The sequence below is a fragment of the Macaca thibetana genome, chromosome 11, assembly GCF_024542745.1.
Source record: "Macaca thibetana thibetana isolate TM-01 chromosome 11, ASM2454274v1, whole genome shotgun sequence".
NCBI classification, from domain to species: domain Eukaryota; kingdom Metazoa; phylum Chordata; class Mammalia; order Primates; family Cercopithecidae; genus Macaca; species Macaca thibetana.
The window spans coordinates 116,820,954-116,845,036 of NC_065588.1; the positions used below are offsets into that span (position 1 = coordinate 116,820,954).

The 24,083-nt window shown below is 45.1% G+C and overlaps 5 protein-coding genes across 7 annotated transcripts in view; 2 read left to right on the forward strand and 3 right to left on the reverse strand.

Annotated features, from left to right (window-relative positions):
• TRIAP1 (TP53 regulated inhibitor of apoptosis 1) overlaps window positions 1-24,083 on the reverse strand; it is a 252,413-nt gene that overhangs the window by 97,046 nt on the left and 131,284 nt on the right. The window lies entirely within an intron of this gene.
• Window positions 1-24,083, forward strand: part of CABP1 (calcium binding protein 1) — a 219,151-nt gene that overhangs the window by 83,266 nt on the left and 111,802 nt on the right. The window lies entirely within an intron of this gene.
• The window catches only part of SRSF9 (serine and arginine rich splicing factor 9), a 298,394-nt gene that overhangs the window by 79,623 nt on the left and 194,688 nt on the right, over window positions 1-24,083 (reverse strand). The window lies entirely within an intron of this gene.
• COQ5 (coenzyme Q5, methyltransferase) overlaps window positions 1-24,083 on the reverse strand; it is a 158,687-nt gene that overhangs the window by 31,465 nt on the left and 103,139 nt on the right. The gene's annotated exons all lie outside the window — the stretch shown is intronic.
• Window positions 1-24,083, forward strand: part of RNF10 (ring finger protein 10) — a 46,835-nt gene that overhangs the window by 1,275 nt on the left and 21,477 nt on the right. For both annotated transcript variants that reach the window (XM_050747909.1, XM_050747910.1), the window contains exons 2-5: window positions 11,324-11,520; window positions 19,413-19,612; window positions 21,821-21,911; window positions 23,841-24,025. In XM_050747909.1, the coding sequence (XP_050603866.1) occupies window positions 11,324-11,520; window positions 19,413-19,612; window positions 21,821-21,911; window positions 23,841-24,025 (673 nt within the window). The remainder of the gene's footprint in view (window positions 1-11,323; window positions 11,521-19,412; window positions 19,613-21,820; window positions 21,912-23,840; window positions 24,026-24,083) is intronic.

Consider the following 24,083-nt stretch of genomic DNA (forward strand, 5'->3'; position numbering starts at 1 on the left):
ATATAATTAAATAACAAACAAAAACAAAACAAATGAACTAAGGTCTTAGGGTATCTGACGTCTGTTTTTGCACCAAATACCCATAAGGTCTATTTTTGTATGTTGGACTGTAGGATTGTCCTTTAACAGGGAAGGTTTTATTTCTGTAATCAAGTCTCTTAATATTATGACCATGATGATGATAATAGCTACCTTTAATTGAGGGCTTACCATGTGCCAAGGACTAGGTGAAGTTTTTGCCTGTGTTTTCACTGTGCAAGTCACTGACTTGCGTAACCGGCTGAAATTGTTCATATTTAAAGAAGGAATAAACTGAGCAGGTAGGATGTTAGGAGTTGGCAGAGGCTGGAGTGCAGTGTTCATTTTATTTCAAAGTTTGTACTAATCTGTGCTCTGTTTTGTATTTCAGTTACATTAGCAGTAAGAGGAAGGTGTTTTCAGCGACAGTGGGGATGTTGTGGCAGAGAGGGAAATATTTGGAGTCCCTAAATGTGGAGGTCCAGTTTAAAACCTGTCAAGATTAAAAAACCGTAAGAGTGAGACACCAGGTGTGGTGGCTCATGCCTGTAATCCAGATACTTTGGGAGGCTGAGGTGGGAGGATAGCTTGAGCCCAGGAGTTTCACACCAGCTTGTGCAAGATAGTAAGACCCCGTCTCCATAAGGAAAAAAAAAAATAGCCAAGTGTGGTGACACACACCTGTAACCCTAGCTACTCGGAAGGGTGAGGTGGGAGGATTGCTTAAGCTCGAGGAAGTTGAGGCTGCAGTGAGCTTTATCACGACACTGCATACCATCCAGCCTGGGTAACAGAGAGACCCCATCTCTAAAAAGTCAAAACAAAGCTAAGGCTGACTTAAACCAAACAAAAAACCAAAAAATTGTAAGGTTTACTAACTCACTCAGAGTTCACCTACTGGATATGGCAAACTCGTTTACCTGGTGTGAGACCATTAGGAGTATGGGTTCTCGGGCCATGTCAGAAAGTGGTATATATGCAGACTGATTTTGCAGTTCTGCACATGTGTAGCTTTGCCATAGATCCCTCAAAAGATAGAAGGTAGCCAGTCCTTTTGGTCAGTGTTGGAACTGATTTAGAGTGGTCTGTTCAAAGCAATTGATAAGTAAGTTTATTTTTGCACTCTATTCCCAGATGTATGTTAAGGATTTGGTTCTCCAACTGTCTGAATTCTCAATTTTTCTGGGACTCCTCTTTAAGCCACTAACATACATTCATTAGTCAGTTGCAATAAATGCCTTAAGTTTATTTCTTAGCAGTAGGCGAAAGCTTGTGACAACTCAAAATAAAACAGCAAACAGGTATTTAAGGAATTTTACTGCTATGTCCTTCACTTTGAATATGTTGATAAGTGAAATTAACTCTGATTACCCAACAGGGTGATACAGAATTCTATAGTAGTTTGACCAAGCAAATATTTGTCATTGTTAACATTTCAAATGGGCTGGGTGGCTATAATCCCAGCACTTTGGGAGGCTGAGGCAGGCCGATTGCTTGAGCCCAAGAGTTCGAGACCCTGTCCTACAAAAAAAATAAATGAGCTGGGCGTGGTGGCACACACCTGTAGTCCTGGTGGTGAAGAGGCTGAGGTGGGAGGAGGAGGAAGAGCACTTGAACCCAGAAGTGCAAGGTTGCAGTGAGTCATGATCACTCTACTGCACTCTAGCTGGGGTGGCAGAGCGAGACCCCACCTCAAAACAACAAGAAAAGTTCTGTAAAAACTCATGTAGGCCGGGTGCGTTAGCTCACGCCTGTAATCCCAGCACTTTGGGAGGCCGAGGCGGATGGATCACCTGAGGTCAGGAGTTTGAGACCAGCCTGGCCAACATGGTGAAGCCCCGTCTCTACTAAAAATACAAAAAATTAGCCCAGCCTGGTGGCGTGCACCTGTAATCCCAGCTACTTGGGGGGCTGAGGCAGGAGAATCCCTTGAAACCGGGAGGCGGAGGTTGCAGTGAGCCAAGATCACACCATTGCACTCCAGTCCATTTCAAATAAACAGAAAACTCTAGTAAAGGACCTTTGTTAGATTTTACGAATACACGTGTGCCTTGAGGCAGCGTTCATTTTTTTGTTTAATATGTGTGTTAGAAAGCTTGACCATGTTTGCCACTGCCAGTGTCTGCTCTTCTGGCTTTTGCTGTGCGTGTTCCCGTAGCAAGGAAGGATGAGCTTTGTAGCCAAATCAATGCTTCTTCACTAGCCATAACCCACTGCTTGCATTTAGGAACAAAGTAAGAGGCCGAATATGTGGAGATTAAAAGATTAGGAAACTCTGGATATTGGCTGATTTTTAAAGTTGAACCTAAGCTGTCTTAAGAACGTAACAGCTAAGACCAGTGCTACTACAACAGATACTGAGGAACTCTGATGCAGTGACTTCACGATGAGATGGTTGCTCTAACAAAAGGGTACACTCAAGCTCTGCATAATCCCATACAAAGATTTCTGCAACACTTCATATACTGGATTCTGCTGGAAATCATTGAAAGGACCTCTTGAATTAACAGAGTACTGAGTTGAAGGGAAAGCAAGAAGGGTAAGGTGAAAAGATAGTTTATCTTTTGTCAAGGTGAAAAGAGCAAGATTTTTCAGTATTCAAATATTTAAGTCACTTTTTTTCTCCCCCTTTTCTGCCTCGTGGAAAAAAGCCCTTTGATTTCTATTCTGTAAACTGTAATTAATGGTCATTTGCTTCCTAGCTGCATGATTAATTTCCTTGAGATTTTGTTCCAGTGGCTGGCTTAAATTTGCCCTTCATTTGTACACAGGAAATAGGTAAATTTGGCTACCAGGATTTTCTTGATCTTTCCGGCTAGAGTCACATACCACAGTTTCTTTGCCTGGGCTAATTGCCCGAACATTTATATAACTTTCTTTTTCTTGATTATATTCCTACGGCTTCATTCCAATAGTGTTAATAGGTATTTCTGAGAACATTCAGCAGTAAATATCCCGTGAATATAGCTCAGAGGAGAGAAGGTAGGTTAGGAAGTGGGGAAAGTCATTTAGAGGGAGTAAAGAGAGGCAAGAGAGAAGGTAGGCCGTTTTGGGGCAGACAGTGGACCCTGGCCAGGAACCAGGCTCTTGTCCCATCCCCCTGGGCGGACAGAACTGCCAGGGAGGTTAAGGGAAGGTCAGGTATTATGAGGCAGTTATTTTGAGGTTGGTGGTATGAAGCACTGCCCTGGCACTCTTCCTGTTATTCCGGTACCAGAAACCAGGTTACTAGTGGTAATCTGCCTTGAAAAATGCCTCTGACCTGTAAATGGACCTGGAGATTTTAATGGCTTTGAAAATTGAGGTGATTTGAAGCCTTCAGTAAAACCACTTAGAGAAATTAAAAGAATTTCAGGGCCTGTTGGCTGGATTCCTTGGTTTATGTGGCTTTGTTGGTAGTCTAGTGGGTGTTCTTGACAGGAATGATTTGGATTTATTAATGATAGGCTTTCAAATCATAGTAAAACTGTGTCAGCCACTATGGTAGGCATTTTACAGAAGTTTTCTTTCTTAATCCTCATGATTCTATGAGGAAGTATGGTAGAGTATTAGTCCTATTTTAAAGATAAGAAAATAGAGGCTTAGCAGTGTTAAGAGTGATTGGTCCAAGTAAATTTTTATGAAGTCCTAGGCGGTATTTTTCAATAAGCTTTGTATAACCACACTTAGCAAGCAGATAACTTACTGGCACATGCATCATTCCTGATACCACCTCTCTCTTCCTTTCATTCAGAATTACTAATTTCAGCTGGATTCAATTTGTTGTCAGTTGATTCTGTAGTAAGGCCATATGTTGCCCCTCTGGAGGTGCTTGTCAACTACTCTGGACAATGGGTAAGCAACTTGCTTGTGATTACAGCATGAATCAGCAGCAGAAACTTGCTGGCTGGTATTCTGACCTCTAGGCTGAGCCACTTGTTAGAACTAGAGCTAGAAATGAGGATGCCAAGTAATTTAACTGTAAAAAACTTGTGGCCCTTAATTTGGTAATGGGGGGAGGCTGAGATACACCTACTGCTACTTGGTGGAGACCTTTCCATTAGGGAAATGTGGAACAACTGAAAAGCTGGGTTAAGTTTTTAAGTCATTTATTTGTTGACTCTGGATCCTGAGTTTAGTGGTCTTGTCTATTTTGGAATGTGTCTTGACAGTAGTTCTTGGCAGTTGTTCTCAGTGGTGGCTATGCATCAGAATCCCCTCAGGAACTTTTTTTTTCCCCCTCAGGACAGTCTTGCTCTGTCACCCAGGCTGGAGTTCAGTGGCGTGATCTCAGCTCACTTTAACCTCTGCCTCCCAGGTTTAAACAATTCTTCTACCTCAGCCTCCTGAGTAGTGGGATTACAGGTGTCCACCACCACACCGGCCTAATATTTGTATTTTTAGTAGAGATGGGGTTTCACCATGTTGGCCAGGCTAATCTCAAACACCTGACCTCGTGAGGAACTTTTAAAAAAAAATTATGGGTGTGTGGGGCCGCTTCCTAGGAATTTTTTTTTTTTTTTTTTTTTTTTTTTTTTTTATAGAGATGGGGGTCTCACTATGTTGCCCAGTCTGGTCTCAAACTCCTGGCTTCAAGTGATCCTCCTACCTCAGCCTCCCAACGTGCTGGGGTTACAGGCATGAGCCACTGTGCCTGGCTTTTTTCTGATTCTTTAAGCCTAGATTGGACCCGTGGGTCCTGGGCATTCATAATTTCAAAAGTCTGTACAAGTGATTCTGGTGTGCAGCCAGGATTGAGAACCACCACTCTGAGATTTAAAACTTCACCCATAGTTCCTTCTCCCAGGGACTTGATGTTTTTTCTGTTTTCCAAAATCTAAAGTGGATCATGTTATCACTCCTGTTCTACCTTCGAGTTTTTCCCATGTATATCCTGGCAAGTTGTCCACAAAACATTTCAAAAATAATACTCTGAATTTTATCTCTGGGTCCCAGGCCTGACAGTACCTTCAACCTTTAGCTGCCTGTTGCCTGGGTCTAGAGATAAGAGGCAGTCTCTCACTTGACGTGTCTGTCTTCATACCCTTAGGTAAATGGAAGCCAAGAGAAACGAGTTGATTTTTGGCAACTGAAATCATTAGTGATGATGTGGTCAGTTGTTAGGTGTTTTGGAAATGAGCAGTTTACTATCAGAGAGCATTTCTGTAAGCATTGTGAAACTGTTTCCTTGCCAGTGTGGTAATAAGTGAAGAAATGAAGACAGCCTTCTTGCTCAGTGCCAGTTTACTTTCTTTTTTTCTTTCTTTCTTTTTTTTTTTTGAGATGGAGTCTGGCTCTGTTACCCAGGCTGGAGTGCAGTGGCTGGATCTCAGCTCACTGCAAACTCCGCCTTCCAGGTTTACGCCATTCTCCTGCCTCAGCCTCCCGAGTAGCTGGGACTACAGGCGCCTGCCACCTCGCCCGGCTAGTTTTTTGCATTTTTTAGTAGAGATGGGGTTTCACCGTGTTAGCCAGGATGGTCTCGATCTCCTGACCTCGTAATCCGCCCGTCTCGGCCTCCCAAAGTGCTGGGATTACAGGCTTGAGCCACCGCGCCCGGCCTCTTTTTTTTTTTTTTTTGAGACAGAGTTTTGCTCTTGTTGCCCAGGCTGGAGTGCAGTGGTACAATCTCAGCCTCACCGCAACCTCCGTCTCCTGGGTTCAAGTGATTCTCCTGCCTCAGCCTCCCAAGTAGCTGGGATTACAGGCATGCGCCACCACGCCCAGCTAATTTTTTGTATTTTTAGTAGAGACGGGGTTTCTCCATGTTGGTCAGGCTGGTCTCGAACTCCCGACCTCAGGCGATCCGCCCGCCTTGGCCTCCCAAAGGGTTGGGATTATAGGCCTGAGCCACCGCGCCCGGCCAGTTTACTTTCTTAATAAGCCCTTGCCATGTAGAATCTGGCTTTACCTAAATCTATGCAAACCGTGAGGTGCATCTTGAAAGCAGCAGTTAGGGTCAAACAGGTAGGGTCCAGGATCATCTGAAACAGTCTTAGATAATGAGGTTGGGGGATATGTGTTTTTTTAATATACCTATCCTCGTAGAATCTCCTTTGCTTGCAGTGATGTGAAATGGAGTTAAGGAAAGCAAAGCAAGAGAATGTGGCTGAGTTAGCTGGGGTTCTGCATCCCCTGAGTTTTCCTTTATTATTTTTTTTGTGTGTGTGTGTGAGACGGGAGTTCTGCTCTGTCTCCCAGGATGGAATACAGTGGCCTGATCTCCGCTCACTGCAAGCTCCTTCTGGGTTCATGCCATTCTCCTGCCTCAGCCTCCAGAGCAGCTGGGACTACAGTTGCGTACCACCACGCCCGGCTAATTTTTTGTATTTTTAATAGAGACAGGGTTTCACTGTGTTAGCCAGGATGGTCTCTATCTCCTGACCTCGTGATCCACCCACCTCGGCCTCCCAAAGTGCCGGGATTACAGGCATGAGCCATCGCGCCTGGCCTTTTTTTTTTTTTTTTAGAGACAAGCTCTCGCTGTGTCACTTAGACTGGTATGCAGTGATGCAAACATAATTGACAAACCTTGAACTCCTTGGCTTAAGAGATCCTTGAACTCTTGAACCACTGTGCCTGGTTTATCTTTTTTTTTTTTTTTTTTTTTTTTGAGACAGAGTCTCGCTGTGTCGCCCAGGCTGGAGTGCAGTGGCTGGATCTCAGCTCACTGCAAGCTCCACCTCCTGGGTTTACGACATTCTCCTGCCTCAGCCTCCCGAGTAGCTGGGACTACAGGCGCCCGCCACCTTGCCCGGCTAGTTTTTGCATTTTTTAGTAGAGACGGGGTTTCACTGTGTTAGCCAGGATGGTCTCGATCTCCTGACCTCGTGATCCTCCCGTCTTGGCCTCCCAAAGTGCTGGGATTACAGGCTTGAGCCACCGCACCCAGCCATCTTTTTCTTTTTTTGAGACAGAAGCTCACTCTGTAGCCCAGGGTGGAGAGCAGTGGTGCCATCATAGCACACTGCAGTCTCAACCTTGGCTTAAGCAATCCTCCCAACTCAGCCTCTCAGTTAGGACTGCAGCTGTGTGCCACGACACTGAGCTAATTGTTAAATTTTTTGTAGAGATGGGGTCTTGCTATGTTGCCCAGGCTGGTCTCAAACTCGTGGGCTCAAGTGATCTTCTGGCTTTGGCTTCCCAAAGTGTTGAGATAACAGGCATGAGCCACCAAGTCCAGCGCTGAAACTTTGCTTTCTAATTGTTACTATTAGTGCCATGTTTGACACTAACTGTTGCTAACTGAAATAATAGGTAAAAGTTTAGCTTTAAGTTCTAACTTTATTTTTTGAGACGGAGTTTCACTCTGTTGCCCAGGCTGGGGTGCAGTGGCATGATTTCAGCTCACTGCAATCTCTGCCTCCCGGGTTCATATGATTCTCATGCCTTAGCCTCCCAAGTAGCTGGGATTACAGGCGTGTGGCACCACACCTGGCTAATTTTTGTATTTTTAGTGAAGATGGGGTTTTACCATGTTGGCCAGGCTGGTCTTGAACTCCTGGCCTGATGTGATCTGCCTGCCTTGGCCTCCCAAAGTGCTGAGATTACAGGCATGAGCCACCACACCTGGCCTTAAATTGTAACTAAGGTAAGGGTCACTGTCCGTAAGCAGGATTTAAGGGTAACTGGTCGGAGTGAACCTAGCCTGTTTCTGTGACTGTTCTGTTTACATTGTTGCCATTTCACATGGTTTAGATTGACTCCCAGGTTTTAGGTGGTCAGGTTTGGAGAGAATGACATCTCATTTATTCGATGAGGTTGACAGACTATGGTCATGAAGTGGTTGCTTTCAAAATTTGGTCTCTGATTATTAACTTACGTTTTCTTCTTTCTGAGGCATTGTTTAACCTTGAACTTATTTAGCCTGCTATAAAAAAGCTGGTGATTATACTTATCAAGAAATAATTTTTTCTAAGTTTAAAAAATTACTCAGATAGTATTACAAGTCTGCAGACAGGTACTTTTGTATATTTATATCAGAATCTTAGAGAGTGAGGCCTGAGCATAGGAATTCCTGAGCACAGTGAAAGCTCATCAGTGTGATTCCTGTGAACTGGGAAGATTGAGAATCATTGTAATAGGCCGGGCGCGGTGGCTCAAGCCTGTAATCCCAGCACTTTGGGAGGCCGAGACGGGCGGATCACGAGGTCAGGAGATCGAGACCATCCTGGCTAACACGGTGAAACCCCGTCTCTACTAAAAAATACAAAAAACTAGCCGGGCATGGTGGCGGTGCCTGTAGTCCCAGCTACTCGGGAGGCTGAGGCAGGAGAATGGCGGGAACCCGGGAGGCGGAGCTTGCAGTGAGCTGAGATCGCGCCACTGCACTCCAGCCTGGGCGACAGAGCGAGACTCCGTCACGGGGGAAAAAAAAAAAAAAAAAAAAAGAGAATCATTGTAATAAGATGAAAGTGGGGCCAGACCCCATGGCTCTTGCTTATAATCCCAGCACTTTGGGAGGCTGAGGTGGGAAGATCACCTGAACCTAGGAGTTTGAGACCAGCCTGGGCAACATAGTGAGACCCCCGTCTCTACAAAAAAAATTTAAAAATTAGGCCAGGCGTGGTGGCTCATGCCTGTAATCTCAGGACCTTGGGAGGCTGAGGCTGGTGGATCGCTTGAGCTCAGGAGTTTGAGACCAGCCTGGGCAACATGGCAAAACCCCATCTCTGTCAAAAATACAAAAATAAGCCAACAGTGTTATATGTGCCTGGAGTTCCAGCTACTTGGGGGGCTGAGGCAGGAGGATTGCTTGAACCCAGGAGGTTGAGGCTGCAGTAAGCCGAGATCATGCCACTGCACTCCAACCTGGGTGACAAAAGTAAGACCCTGTTTCAAAATAAATTTAAAAATTAGCTGGGTGTGGTGGTGTATACCTGCAGTCCTAGCTGGAAGGCTGAGTTGGAAGGATGCTAAACTGAGGTTGAGGCTGCAGTGTGCTATGATGGCACCACTGCTTTCCACCCTGGGGGGAAAAAAATGCTGGGCACGGTGGCTCACACCTGTAATCCCAGTATTTTGGGAGGCCGAGGTGGGTGGATCACCTGAGGTCAGGAGGTTGAGACCAGCCTGGCCAATGTGGCAAAACCCCATATCTACTAAAAATACAGAATTAGCCAGGTGTGGTGGCTCATCCCTGTAATCCTAGCTACTTGGGAGGCCAAGGCAGGAGAATTGCTGGAACCCAGGAGGTAGAGGTTGCAGTGAGCTGAGATTGTGCCACTGCGCTCCAGCCTGGGCAATAGAGTGAGACTCTGTTTAAAACGAAAAAAAAAAAGATAAACTAGGCATGGTGGTTCATGCCTATAATCCTAACAGTTTGGAAGGCCAAGGCAGGATTGCTTGAGTCTAGGAGTTGGAAACCAAGCAGGGTAACAAAGTGAGACCCCCATCTCTACAAAAAAAAAAAAAAAAATGGTTTTGTTTGTTTGTTTTGTTTTTTGTTTTTTGGTGAGACAGAGTTCTGCTCTGTTGCCCAGGCTGGAATACAGTGGCCTGATCTCCGCTTACTGCCAGCTCCTTCTCCTGGGTTGGCGCCGTTCTCTTGCCTCAGCCTCCCGAGCAGCTGGGACTACAGTTGCGCACCACCACACCCGGCTGGGAGTAGTGGCTGATGCCTGTAATACCAGCACTTTGGGAGGCCAAGGAGGTGGATCACTTGAGCTCTGGAGTTTGAGAACAGCCTGGGCAACAAAGGCAAACCCCGTCTCTACAAAAAACACAAAAATTAGCTGGACATGGTGGTGAGTACCTGCAGTCTCAGTGGCTTAGGAGTCTGAAGTGGGAGGGTAGCTTGAGCCTGGGAGGTAGAGGTTGCAGTGAGCCGAGATTGTGCCACTGCACTTTAGCCTGGGTAACAGGGTAAAACCCTGTCTCTAAATAAATAAAGTGCATAAATAATTATGTTGTTAGAGTATAAATAAATGGGTGTAACAGTTCTAGAAAGCAACCTAGGAATGTATAAATGGCTTTAATGACCATATTTTATCTGTCAGTTCCACTTTTTGAGAATTTGACATAATTAATCACATAAACCTCTGTGTAAAGAGACTACCAATGGTATTATGTTAAACTAGCAAAAAACTAGAAGCCACTGAAATATACAACAATGAGGGATTGGTTATGTTACTCTGTAAGTATGTGGCCAAGAAGGGTACAGCAATTAATCATGCTTTTGAAGACTAGGGATGCATAAAAATGCTCAGAGAGTAGTAAGCAAAAAGCAATATATCTTCTATGCTTGTTATTTTGTATAAGATTTGTGGTGGGTATGTAAAAAGGAGATTAAAAGGAAAACAATGTTAATGGGTTAGTGCTCTGTGGGTACTGGCAACTTTAAATTATTCTACCCTATTTTCAGAACTGAGCATGTATTGTAATTGGAGAGAAAACAAGAAACATTTTTAAAAAGGGTATAACTCAAGCTGATCCAATATGCTTTTTATTTATTTATTGAATTAATTTTTTTTTGAGATAATCTCACTCTTTTGCCCAAGCTGGAGGGCAGTGGCATGATCTCAGCTCACTGCAACCTCTGCCTCCTGGGTTCAAGCAATTCTCCTGCCTCAGCCTCCCAAGTATCTGGGATTACAGATGCCCACAACCATGCCCCACTAATTTTTTGTGTTTTTAATAGAGATGGGGTTTCACCATATTGGCCAGGCTGGTCTCAAACTCCTGACTTCAAGTGATCCACCCACCTCAGCCTCCCAAAGTGCTGGGATTACAGGTGTGAGCCATTGCGCCTAGCCCCCAGTATGCTTTTAGAACTCAACTTCTTTTGTTCTGTAAATTTAACAGCTTCTGAATTTGACCTCTAGAGCATATGTAAACATAGTTTTGCTTTTATGCCTTTTGAATATATTTGCTAAGGCCTAGGACAACCCCTTGTAGTATAGAATCTCATTATGTTATATTAATTTAAAAGGGAATGTCTTCTGTTCTGCTACCAGGTAAAATACTTTTCCTTAATACAGAATGGCTGTTTCATTTCCTGTAACTTTATCTGACTGAACTTTTACAAGGGCAGTGGTTAAGCTGTGTAAAATAGAGACATTATGCATTGAGAATCCATGTGGTTTGATCTACACTGTGTTTGTTTTGAGGGAGGGGACCCGTTAGGCTTCATTATTGCAAGAAAAAATACTCGACTATGTGTTGTCTTGCTCAAAGCACTCATGCCGTGGCCCAAACCCAGATTCTTGGAGCTGGTCAAAGGGCCTGTTTACCTTTATTTAAACACAGTTTTGCTGGGAGGTGGAGGGCAGTTGGCTAAGTGAATGTATCACTTCTTAAGTCGTTCTTTTGTGTTTCTTGCTTTCAGATGGAAAGAACTCAAGTGGATCCAAGCGTTATAATCGCAAACGTGAACTTTCCTACCCCAAAAATGAAAGTTTTAGCAACCAGTCCCGTCGCTCCAGTTCACAGAAAAGCAAGACTTTTAACAAGATGCCTCCTCAAAGGGGCGGCGGCAGCAGCAAACTCTTTAGCTCTTCTTTTAATGGTGGAAGACGAGATGAGGTATGGAATTTGAGAATGTCCTTTCTGGAGCAATAAGAATGAGATTTGATCTCATGCTTTATCAGTAGTTTATCAGTAGTTGAGGAGGGGAACAAGAGGTAGAGGAATAGATAATCAGAGGAGTCTTGAGTAGTTGAGAGGGTTAACCAGATTTGAAACCTTGCCTCCTTTTTTCCTCTGAAGGTTATGAAAATTGTCCTTGGAGGAAGGAAAATTTCCTTTATGACAAATTTGGGGTTCCTTAATTTGCATGGTCTTTCTATTATCACTCTTGAATTATAGCTACCTTTTGGAATATTTAGGTAATAAAATGACATTAATGACATTTGCCTTTGTAATAATCTAGCAAAATGTAAAATGCATATATCTGTAGTCTCATTTTTTTTAGGAGTTTCTTAGCTATGTTTCTGTAAGCGCATAAGACATTTATGTACAAGGGTGTTCACTGTTGTGTTTGTAGTTGCAAAATTTGGGAAATAACCTAAATGCCTATCCACAAGATACTGATAGAGTAAATTATGTTTCATACTATGTAATTATGGTAGAATAAGACAGATTTAAAAAAATATAGACTGAGGGAAGTAAAGGGATAGAGAGTAACAAGGAAAACAGTTTTAGAAGGTGGTTTAAGAACACCTCTGAAGAGGTAGATTTTGAGAGAGACCTGAAAGAAGCAAGGGAGCACACTATATGGTTGTTTTAAGATAGTCTTGCTCTGTTTTAAGATGGTCTTGCCCTGGAGTACATTGGCATGATCATGGCTCACTGCACCCTTGACCTCTTGGGCTCAAGTGATCCTCCCACCTCAGCTTTGAGTAGCTGGAAGTACAGGTGCATGCCACCATGCTCGGCTAATTTTTTTCTTTTTTTTTTTTTTTTTTTTTTTTGAGACGGAGTCTCGCTCTGTCGCCCAGGCTGGAGTGCAGTGGCCGGATCTCAGCTCACTGCAAGCTCCGCCTCCCGGGTTCACGCCATTCTCCTGCCTCAGACTCCCGAGTAGCTGGGACCACAGGCGCCCGCCAGCTCGCCCGGCTAGTTTTTTGTATTTTTTAGTAGAGACGGGGTTTCACTGTGTTAGCCAGGATGGTCTCGATCTCCTGACCTTGTGATCCACCCGTCTCGGCCTCCCAAAGTGCTGGGATTACAGGCTTGAGCCACCGCGCCCGGCCATTTTTTTCTTTTTATTTTGTAGAGACTGGATCTCACTATGTTGTCTAGGCTGCTCTTGAACCCCTGGCCTCAAGTGATCCTCTCTCGTCTTGGCCTCCCAAAGTGCTGGGATTACAGGTGTGAGCCTGAAGGAACAGCATATGCAGAGGACAGGAGGTGGTAGTCCTTTTGTTGGTTTGAAGTAAAGCAAGTAGGCTACCATGAGTGGAGGAGGACAGGTAGGAAATGTACCCAAAGACTAGGAAAGGGATCAGATCATGTGGGGCTTTGAAGGACTTTGGCTTTTGTTCAGAGAGATGAGAAGCCATTGAAGGGTTTAAGGAGAAAAGTAAGGTAACCTGATTTGGAGTTTTAAAGGGGAAGAGTGGAAGCAGGAAGACTAGTTAAGAGACTACAAAGATATTCTTGGTGAGAGTGATGGAAGCTTTGAAATTGGGTGAGTGATGGAGGTGGTGAGAGACATTAAGATTTGAGACATTACTTGCAGATAGAGCCAAGACTTTTTGTTAGATGTGGGGTCTGAGCAGAGAAAAGGTTGAGTAATGTTTTTGGCATAAGCCCAATTGAGGTACCTTTTGCTGGAATGGAGAACATTACTTCAAGAAGAGCACAAAGTTTTTTTGGGAGAGGAGAATAGGGTTGAGGTAAAGAACTTCAGTTTGGAAATGTTATATGTACATTAAAATTCCTATTTGATAAATGTAAGCAGGATATTAGTAGAGGTAGGTAGTTAACTGAATCAGCAGTCAAGGAAGAGACCCAGGTTAGAAAGCTGTTGGCATACAGTTGGTGCTTAAAGCTGTGGAACTAAGTGAGATAAATTAAGGAGTGAGTGTTCCGAAAACAGATTAGGTTCAAGAACTGAACTCCTGAGTCTGGATAAGAAACCAGCAAAAGAGCACAGTCAGGGCGGGAGGAAGAGAGCTGAAAGGTGTTGCAGAAGGTGATCGGTTTTGTCAAGTGCTGCTGCTAAGCTAAGAATAGGACTGAAAGTTGACCACTTGATTTGAAAATGGCATGTAGATTGGAGAGAATAGGAGGATGGGAAGAAGAAACAGCAAGTTTACACAGTACTTTTCAGTGGCTTTGCTCTAAAGGGGAGCAGAGATATGAGGCGGTGCTTGAAGGGAATATGAGCTTGAGGGATTTTAAGATGAGGGAAATGATAGCATGTCTGTGCTCATGGGATGGTTCCGGTGAGAGGCAAAGTGATGCAGGGAAAAGGGAAAGAATTGCTGAGCAATGTCCTTGAGTCCTTGAGATCTAGTGAGAAGTGGAGCAGTTGGCTTAGATAGCAACTCTGCTAGTTCATCCCCAGTAACAAAAGGAGGGCCTGGTGATACAGGTGGGGTCGGAGGTAGTTGGAATTCTTTTCTGATTGTTCTAGTTTTCTCAGTAGAAAACATAAGGTGAGCCAAAAGGAGGTTTGGAAGCCTGAGGAGTGAAGGAGTTGTCTGGGAAAGTGAGGGAATGAACGGACTGCAGAAGCGTACTAGGATTGCAGTACTTTCAGGCACATGAGGGTCTACTGTGGTGAGGCTGTTTGCTGTGGGTGTGTTTGTTAGCCCTGTTTGTCTGCTCCAGGGCTGATGTGGAATAGGAAAAGAGTTGAATTAGGAGGAGATTTTGCCAGGTGAATACAGAAGATATATGAAGAAGTGGGTGATGACGCCGGGCACAGTGATTCACAGCTGTAATCCCAGCACTTTGGGAGGCCAAGGAGGGTGGATCACCTGAGGCCAGGAATTGGAGACCGGCCTGGCTATGATGGCAAAACTCCGTCTCTACTGAAAATACAAAAATTAGCTGGGCATGATGGCAGGCACCTGTAATTCCAGTTACTTGGGAGGCTGAGGCAGGAGAATCGCTTGAACCCAGGAGGCGGAGGGTGCAGTGACTGGAGGTCGCACCACTGCAATCCAGCTTGGGTGGCAGAGCGAGACTCCATCTCTAAATAAATAAGCAAATAAATAAAATTTGAAAAAGGAAGTGGGCAGTGGACCACAGGATCTAAGCCAAATCTGAGGGGTTGGATCATTGATTTGGAGGTCCTAGTGAGGGTAGAGAATTGGAGTCAGGACTAAACCTGGGAGTTTAGGAGTATATTCCTGGCTGGACAACAGAATGCTCAAAGTTAAGATGGTGGAAGAGGTTGTGGTTGTTGGTCTAGACTGTAGAACACTCCTGTCTAGTAGGATATCAAGCCATGTGTGTAATCTTACCTTTTCTAGCTGCCTGCACTACAGAAGTAAAAAGTCAATTTTAATATATTTAATTCAATATATCTAAAATGTAAGCTTACCACATGGTACAGCCACATTTCAAGTGCTTAGTAGCTACATCTAGCTAGTGGCTGCTGTATTGTACATTACAGCTGTAGAAGGGAAACCTGTACGTGTGGGTGGCTGAGATGGGAGGGGCAAGCTAATTGGAAGAGAGGAGGTCAAAGACCTGGAGTTCAGGGTATTGCGAGGATAATCAGGAAGTACAAGTGGTGTTGGAGAAAGTGACAGTGGGCCAGCTAGAACAAGCTGAAGATGATAGAAGGTTGAGAATGTGGAGGATTTTGTTGACTGAGCACAAGCTCTTACATCTAAGTTTGGGGCATTGAGAGTGGAAGACTGTTTGAAGAGATCAGAGCCATGTGGAGATGAAAAATAAGGGATGACCTGGAAGTCTTGGGCTTCTGTGTTGCGCAAACAAACAGAATGTGGCCTTTTTTTTTTTTTTTTTTTTTTTTTGACAGAGTCTTGCTCTGTTGCCCAGGCTAGAGTGCAGTGGTACGATCTCGGCTCACTGCCAGCTCCACCTTCTGGGTTCACACCATTCTCCTGCCTCAGCCTCCCAAGTAGCTGAGACTACAGGCGTCCGCCACCACACCCGGCTATTTTATTTTTCAATTTCTACTTTTTTTTGAGATGGAGTCTTGCTCTGTCGCCCAGGCTGGAGTGCAGTGGCGCGATCACGGCTCACTGTAAGCTCTGCCTCCCGAGTTCACGCCATTCTCCTGCCTCAGCCTCCCGAGTAGCTGGGACTATAGGCGCCTGTCACTACGCCTGGCTAATTTTTTGTATTTTTAGTGGAGATGGAGTTTCACCACGTTAGCCAGGATGGTCTTCATCTCCTGACCTTGTGATCCGCCCGCCTCGGCATCCCAAAGTACTGGGATTACAGGCGTGAGCCACCGCGCCTGGCCAATTTTTTGTATTTTTAGTAGAGATGGGATTTCACCGTGTTAGGATGGTCTCCATCTCCTGACCTTGTGACCCACCTGCCTGGGCCTCCCAAAGTGCTGGGATTACAGGCATGAGCCACTGCGCCCAGCCCAGAATGTGGTGTTATCTTTAAGCTTGGTTGTTAATATAAAAAAGGAAGTTATCTGACTGTATGGTATACCCCCAGTTGTATTTCATTATTTTTAATTTATTATTTTTGAGACAGAGTCTTACTGTGTCGCCCAGGCTGGAGTGCAGTGGTATGATCGTGGCCCACTGCAGCCTTGACCTACTGGGCTCAAATCATCCTCCCACCTCAGCCTTCCAAGTAGATGGGACTACAGGCATGTATCACTAAGCCTGGCTAATTTTTAAATTTTTTGTAGAGACATTGCATCCCTGTGTTGTCCAGGCTGGTCTCAAATTCCTGGCCTCAGATGATCCTCCCTCCTTGTTCTCCTAAAGCCCTGGGTTGTAGATGTGAGCCACTGTGCCCATCCTAGTTTTTTTTTTTTTTTTTTTTTGAAGTGGAGTTTTGCTCTTGATGCCCAGGCTGGAGTGCAATGGTGTGATCTTGGCTCACTACACCCTCTGCCTCCCGGGTTCAAGCGATTCTCCTGCCTCAGCCTCCCGAGCCTGACCTTGGGTGATCTGCCTACCTCAGCCTCCCAAAGTGCTGGGATTATAGGCATGAGCCACCACTCCCAGTTGCCCATCCTGATTTTATTTTTAAATTTTAGATTTTATTTTTTAGACACAGTCTCACCCGGTTGCCCAGGCTGGAGTGCAGTGGCTATTCACAGGTGTGATCATAGTCCACTGCAACCTTGAATTCCTGGGCTCACGTGACCCTTTTCAGCCTCCTGAGTGGCCGAGAGTGCGGGTGTGCATTACCGTGTCTAGCTTTGTATTTATTTTTAAAGGTTATATTAGTCCATTTTCTCATTACTATTAAGAACTACCTCAGACTGGGTAATTTATGAAGAAGAGAGGTTTAATTGACTCACAGGTCTGCAGGCTGTACAGGAAACATGGCTGGGGAGGCCTCAGGAAACTTATGGCAGAAGGTAAAGCGGAGGCAGACACATCTTAGGAGGAAGACTGCGTAAGAGGAAGTGCTACATAGTTTTTGTTTGTTTGTTTGTTTGTTTTTCGAGACGGAGTCTCACTCTGTCACCCAGGCTGGAGTGCAGTGGCGCTATCTCGGTTTACTGCAACCTCTGCCTCCTGGGTTCACACCATTCTTCTGCTTCAGCTTCCTGAGTAGCTGGGACTACAGGTGCCCGCCACCACGCCTGGCTAATTTTTTGTGTTTTTAGTAGAGACAGGGTTTCACCATGTTAGCCAGGATGGTCTCGATCTCCTGACCTCGTGATCCACCTGCCTCGGCCTCCCAAAGTGCTGGCATTACAGGCGTGAGCCACCGTGCCCGGCCAGTGCTACATACTTTTAAATAACCAGATCTCCTGAGAACTCACTGTCATGAGAACAGCAAGGGGGGAGTCTGCCCGCATGACCTAATCACCTTTCACCAGACCCCTCCACCAGTATTGGGGATTACACATGAGATTTGGGAAGGGACAAAATCCAAACCATATCAAAGGTTATATACCATGGTTCTGTATGTATGGAATATCTCAGAGTATGTTCATTGCCTCTGGAAGAGAAATTGCCTTTCATCATAACTCTTTTTGTATGTGCAAGTGCTGCTTAGCAAAAATCTTCAAATTTGACTAAGCAGCAAAAGCCTGAAGTTTGCCTTTCCTTTGACCCAATAATTCCTCCTGTACATTCAAAAGAAATAATTGTAGGTGCTCAAGTATTTGCACATAAATGTATCAAAAAATGTGTTTCTCACAGCATTATCTTGAAACAGTGGAAAAGCTCTCCAACAATCTGTGCCATACAATAGGGCATTAAGCTCTGGTATACCCATGCAACATCATGAATGGTATGCAGCTATTTGAGGTGACTAGCGAAGTGTTTATAACATTAAATGGGAAAGGGGAGTTGGGAAATGCCCTAGCTGACTTCCATTCATTTTAATGCAATTTGGGAATGTTAAGAGGACTGAAATACACGTTGATGTGATTTCTTCCATCTTTGCTTGCAGTGGTGTTTCTCGTATGGTTTCTTGGCCAACCTTATAAACTGTTGCTGAATCTGCTGATTGGGTTTATTTCTGGACACAGAGCTAGTCTGCCTACATGTTCCAGTTCTGTCGGTTTTAATTAACAGTGAATAACTGTGTCTTAGATGGGAGGTCTGGTAGGATCCAGAACCTAGGGCAGTTAGCAGCTCTGCCTGCAAGCCACCTCCAGAGTGTGGCTACACAGGCCCACTTTGCCAGAAGCAGACCAAAGAACAAGTAGTTAACAAGAGTGAAGGTGTAGGAGTCCTATGGGACTGTTGAAAATATTAATCCAGTTAAGTAAATCTTTGTGATTCAAGATAGCTAGACGCATTCATGCTGGGTTTTTTGTTTTGTTTTGTTTTGTTTTAAAGACAGTTTCGCTCTTGTTGCACAGGCTGGAGTGCAGTGGCACGATCTCAGCTCACTGCAACCTCCCACTTCCAGGTTCAAGCGATTATCCTGCCTCAGCCTCCCGAGTAGCTGGGATTACAGGTGCCTGCCACCACGCCTGGCTAATTTTTTTGTATTTTTAGTGATCGTCCGCCTCGGCCTCCCAAAGTGGTGGGATTACAGGCGTGAGCCACCGTGCCCAGTGTTATTTAATTTTTTGAAAAAGGAATAAAAGAATGGCTACTCCATATAAAAAGCAGCCTTTTTAGTTAATACTTTTAAAAAATTTTTTATTTTTTTCTGAAACAGGGTTTCTGTCGCCCAGGCTGGAATGCAGTGGTGCGATCTCGGCTCACTACAACCTCTGTCTCCTGGGTTCAAGTGATTGTCCCACCTCAGCCTCCTGAGTAGATGGGATTACGGGCGCCCACCACTGCCCCCGACTAATTTTTGTATTTTCAGTAGAGATGGGGTTTTACCATGTTGGCCAGGCTAGTCTCGAACTCCTGAACTTAAGTGATCTGCCTTCCTTGGCCTCCCAAAGTTCTGGGATTACAGGTGTGACCCACCGTGCCAGGCCTTTAGTTAATACTTTAAGCTATGTAGGCTGGCAAGGTGGCTCACGCCTATAATCCCAGTACTTTTGGAGGCTGAGGTGAGGCCCTGAGGTCAAGAGTTTGAGACCAGCCTGGCCAACATGGCGAAACCCTGTCTCCACTAAAAATACAAAAACTAGCTGGGCATGGTTTAATCCCACACGCCTGTAATCCCAGCTACTCAGGAGACTGAGACAGGAGAATCACTTGAACTTGGGAGACAGAGGTTGCAGTGAGCCAAGATTGTGCCATTGCACTCCAGCCTGGGTGACAGAGTGAGACTGCGAGATTTGTGTAGAAGGAGGGTTTTTTTTTTTCTGGGTTTCTGCTGTAAATCAGTAAGTGTCATCCTAATCTGAAATACTGATTCATTCTCATTCTCCCTAGGTAGCAGAGGCTCAACGGGCAGAGTTTAGCCCTGCCCAGTTCTCTGGTCCTAAGAAGATCAACCTGAACCACTTGTTGAATTTCACTTTTGAACCCCGTGGCCAGACGGGTCACTTTGAAGGCAGTGGACATGGTAGCTGGGGAAAAAGGAACAAGTGGGGACATAAGCCTTTTAACAAGGAACTCTTTTTACAGGCCAAGTGAGTATTGCTACTCCTCAGAGAAAAGGGAAAGTGGGACTCTCCGGATAACTGTGGTGCCGCTGTGAAGAGGCTTTTTTTTTTTTTTTTTTTTTTTGAGACGGAGTCTCGCTCTGCCGCCCAGGCTGGAGTGCAGTGGCCGGATCTCAGCTCACTGCAAGCTCCGCCTCCCGGGTTTACGCCATTCTCCTGTCTCAGCCTCCTGAGTAGCTGGGACTACAGGCGCCCGCCACCGCGCCCGGCTAGTTTTTTGTATTTGAAGAGGCTTTTTTTAAGCTATTGTGGGAAAGAAGCAGAAAGGGAATTGGTCTCGTTCTTTTTCTGTTCACCACTGCCCCACCATTCCTTCCTTTTACCCACTTTCCAGGTGGATGTTTTTGGTACTTAATGCTTAGATAACTGTGTTAGTATCATAATGAGGTAGAAAACATGTTTGGAATTGGACCCAGATTTGAATCTTGTTTCGGCCTTTGACCTTAGGTAACTTACTTAACTGCTTTGAGATTCAGCCTCTCCTTTATAAGGAAGAGGAAATTTTTTTTTTTTTTTTTTTTTTTTGAGACGGAGTCTCGCTTTGTCACCTAGGCTAGAGTGCTGTGGCGTGATCTCGGCTCACTGCAACCTCCGCCTTCTGGGTTTAAGCCATTTTTTTGCCTCAGCCTCCCAAATAGCTGGGACTACAGGTGCGCACCACCACACGTGTCTAATTTTTGTATTTTTTTTTTTTTTGATAGAGATGCAGTGGCTCATGCCTGTAGTCTCAGCACTTTGGGAGACCAAGGCGGGTGGATCACCGTATTGGCCAGGCTGGTCTCGAACTCCTGACCTCGTGATCCATCTGCCTCGGCCTCCAAAGTACTGGGATTACAAGCATGAGCCACTGTGCCCGGCCAGGAAGAAGAATTTTTTTTTTTTTTTTTTGAGACAGTCTCTCTCTGTTGCCCAGTGCAGTGGCATGATCTCTTGGCTCACTGCAAGCTCTGCCTTTCCTGGAGCTTCACGCCATTCTCCTGCCTCAGTCTCCCGAGTAGCTGGGACTACAGGCACCTGCCACCTCTCCTGGCTAATTTTGTTTTTGTAATTTTAGTAGAGATGGGGTTTCACCATGTTAGCCAGGATGGTCTTGATCTCCTGACCTCATGATCCCCTCGCCTTGGTCTCCCAAAGTGCTGGGATTATAGGCATGAGCCACTGCGCCCAACCAGGAGGAGAAAATTTCTTAAGGGACAATTGAGTGACAAGTTGAAGTGCTTGGCATATATTTGCTCAAATATGATCCCCTTTTGTTTCCTTTTGTGTGGCCTTAGTCATAATTTAAGATTTGACCTAGGATCTAGACTGAAGTAACCTTTTTGTACTTTATATGAACTGGTTTCAAATAGTGATGCCAGTGTGTTTTTTTTTTTTGGTGACAGAGTCCTCCTTTGTCGCCCAGGCTGGAGTGTAGTGGCGTGATCTCGCCTCACTGCAACCTCTGCCTCTCGGGTTCAAGTGATTCTCCTGCCTTAGCCTTCTGAGTAGCTGGGACTACAGGCACGTGCCACCACGCCCAGCTAATTTTTTTTTGTATTTTTAGTAGAGAGGGGGTTTCACCATGTTAGCCAGGATGGTCTTGATCTTCTAGACCTTGTGATTTGCCCGCCTTGGCCTCCCAAAGTGCTGGGATTACAGGCGTGAGCCACTGCGTCTGGCCTAACTTTTCTATTTTTAGTAGAGATGTTGTTTCACCCTGTTGGTCAGGCTGGTCTCTAACTCCTGACCTCAAGTGATCCACCCGCCTTGACCTCCCAAAGTGCTGGGATTACACGTTTGAGCCACGGTACCTGGCCGTGAACAGTCTTTTCAACTGCCTTGAAGACTAGCTATTTTCTGGGGTTCTAAGGGGTGAGAGGAAATCTGGCTTACTGCTGTTGGATGGAGTCACAGTCTAGGTTAATTTTAGTTCAAGGGATGCCTTCAGGGAATTTGGCTGGACTTGGAAGCAGAAGAAAACAGTTTATGGATTTAGACTTCTGCCTGCTGCGTCTTTGGGTTCTTTCCAGAGCCGGAGTTCAGAACTGAGGCTGAGGTCCTAGTGCAGTGCCTCATGAACCAGAGCTGCTAATGACCTGCATTTGATTTCTAAGTGAATAGATGACAATTTCTGCTGAGGGCTTATTGGTAGATTCTAACAGTCTAGCTTTTTCCTGTCTTCTTTCCTATTTCTAGCTGCCAATTTGTGGTGTGTGAAGACCAAGACTACACAGCTCATTTTGCTGATCCTGATACATTAGTTAACTGGGACTTTGTGGAACAAGTGGTGAGTAGCTCAGCCAAGCCCATAAGCTATGAATGGGAGACAGTGCTAAATAAAGGCACTGTGCTGACGCAGCAGCTGTTGGCTGTGTTCACTGCTTGACAACCTTTTCTGCCTGGCCTTTCTATAGATGTTTCCCAGAGGTCAGTTCCTGGTTCTTCCTGGAGTCCATTTTGTGACTAACTGGCTCTGGCCTGTAGGGATGCTGTGTGAAAGGCTCTGATCTGAAGATATGTAAGCTGGGAAGTAATAACCCCTTACCCTCCTGACCTGGGTTGGGCTCATTACAGGGCCATTGCTTCAATGGCAACCATTCATAGCAATCACTATCAAAGAAGGCCCCAGCCTTGTGGCAGGTGAGCACATGAATGAGCCACACAGTTGTACTTTTTTTTGAGACGGAGTCTTGCTTTGTCGCCCAGGGTAGAGTGCAGTGGCGCGATCTTGGTTCACTGCAAGCTCCGCCACCTGGGTTCACGCCATTCTCCTGCCTCAGCCTCCCAAGTAGCTGGGACTACAGGTGCCTGCCACCACGCCTGGCTAATTTTTTGTATTTTTTTAATAGAGACAGGGTTTTACCATGTTTGTCAGGATGGTCTCGATCTCCTGACCTCGTGATCCCCCCACCTCGGCCTCCCAAAGTGCTGGGATCACAGGCATGAGCCGTTGTGCCTGGCTTTTTTTTTTTTTTGAGACAGTCTTGCTCTATCGCCCCAACTGGAGTGCAGTAGCAGGATGTCAGCTCACTGTAACCTCCACGTTTTGGGTTCAAGCAGTTCTCGTGCCTCAGCCTCCTGAGTAGCTGGGATTACAGGTGCGTACCACTATGCCTGGCTAATTTTTGATTTTTATTAGAGATGGGGTTCCACTGTGTTGTCCAGGCTTGTCTCAAACTGCCAGCCTCAAGTGATCGACCTGTCTCGGCCTTCCAAAGTGTTGGGATTACAGGCGTGAGCCACCATGCCCAGCTTCAGTTGCACTTTCAAAGCCACTGATGTGTTTTCTACTGAAGTTACAAACTCTTGGTATCCCCTTGTTGGTCCTAATAGAGTGTCTGTTGAAGAACAATAATTTCAAAATGATGGGCCCTTTTTTTTTTTTTTTTTTAATGAGCAGGGCCTTTTGACCTTAAAGCTTGAACTCTCACTACTGTGAAAATGTATAAAATCATCTAAGAATGGCATAGAAGGCATAAAAACTTGTTTTATTAAAAAAAAATTAGTCATATAAAGTGAAGTCTTTTTAATGTGTTCTCTGTTGGAAATTACTGGTAGATTACTTCTAGACTCTTTTTAGGCCTTTATGCATACATATTAAGTTTTTTTATAAATGGGAATATAGTGATTTGTAATTTTTTTCTATGTAAAGTAGAACCCCCCAAATACCTATTGTGTATTAGTTTTATTGTACTAAACCGTTATTATGGTTTCCTTAGTGATTTGCTTAAAGAGCTGTCATACAAAGCCGGGCGCGGTGGCTCACGCCTGTAATCCCAGCACTTTGGGAGGCTGAGGCGGGCGGATCACAAGGTCAGGAGATTGAGACCATCCTGGCTAACATGGTGAAACCCCGTCTCTACTAAAAATAGAAAAAAATTAGGCAGGCGTGGTGGCGGGCGCTTGTAGTCCCAGCTCCTCGGAGGCTGAGGCAGGAGAATGGTGTGAACCCAGGAGGCGGAGTTTGTAGTGAGCCGAGATTGCGCCACTGCACTCCAGCCTGGGCGACAGAGCGAGACTCTGTCTCAAAAAAAAAAAAGAGCTGTCATACATGTATCTACATTGTTAAACAGTTTTAGGAAGATATGTTGAGTATAAGGATGTACAGGGATAGAGATGAGAGAGATGGGGATGAGAGAGTAGAGAGGCCTGTAACTTTTAACAGTCCCTAATCAATTCTGCAAGCAGTGAACCTTCTGGTGGCATTTTGTTTCAGCGCATTTGTAGCCATGAAGTGCCATCTTGCCCAATATGCCTCTATCCACCTACTGCAGCCAAGATAACCCGTTGTGGACATATCTTCTGCTGGGCATGCATCCTGCACTATCTTTCACTGAGTGAGAAGACATGGAGTAAATGTCCCATCTGTTACAGTTCTGTGCATAAGAAGGATCTCAAGAGGTGAGATTGAGACATTTACTCAATTAGATTCTAGTCTGTTCACTCCTTGCCCTGCTAC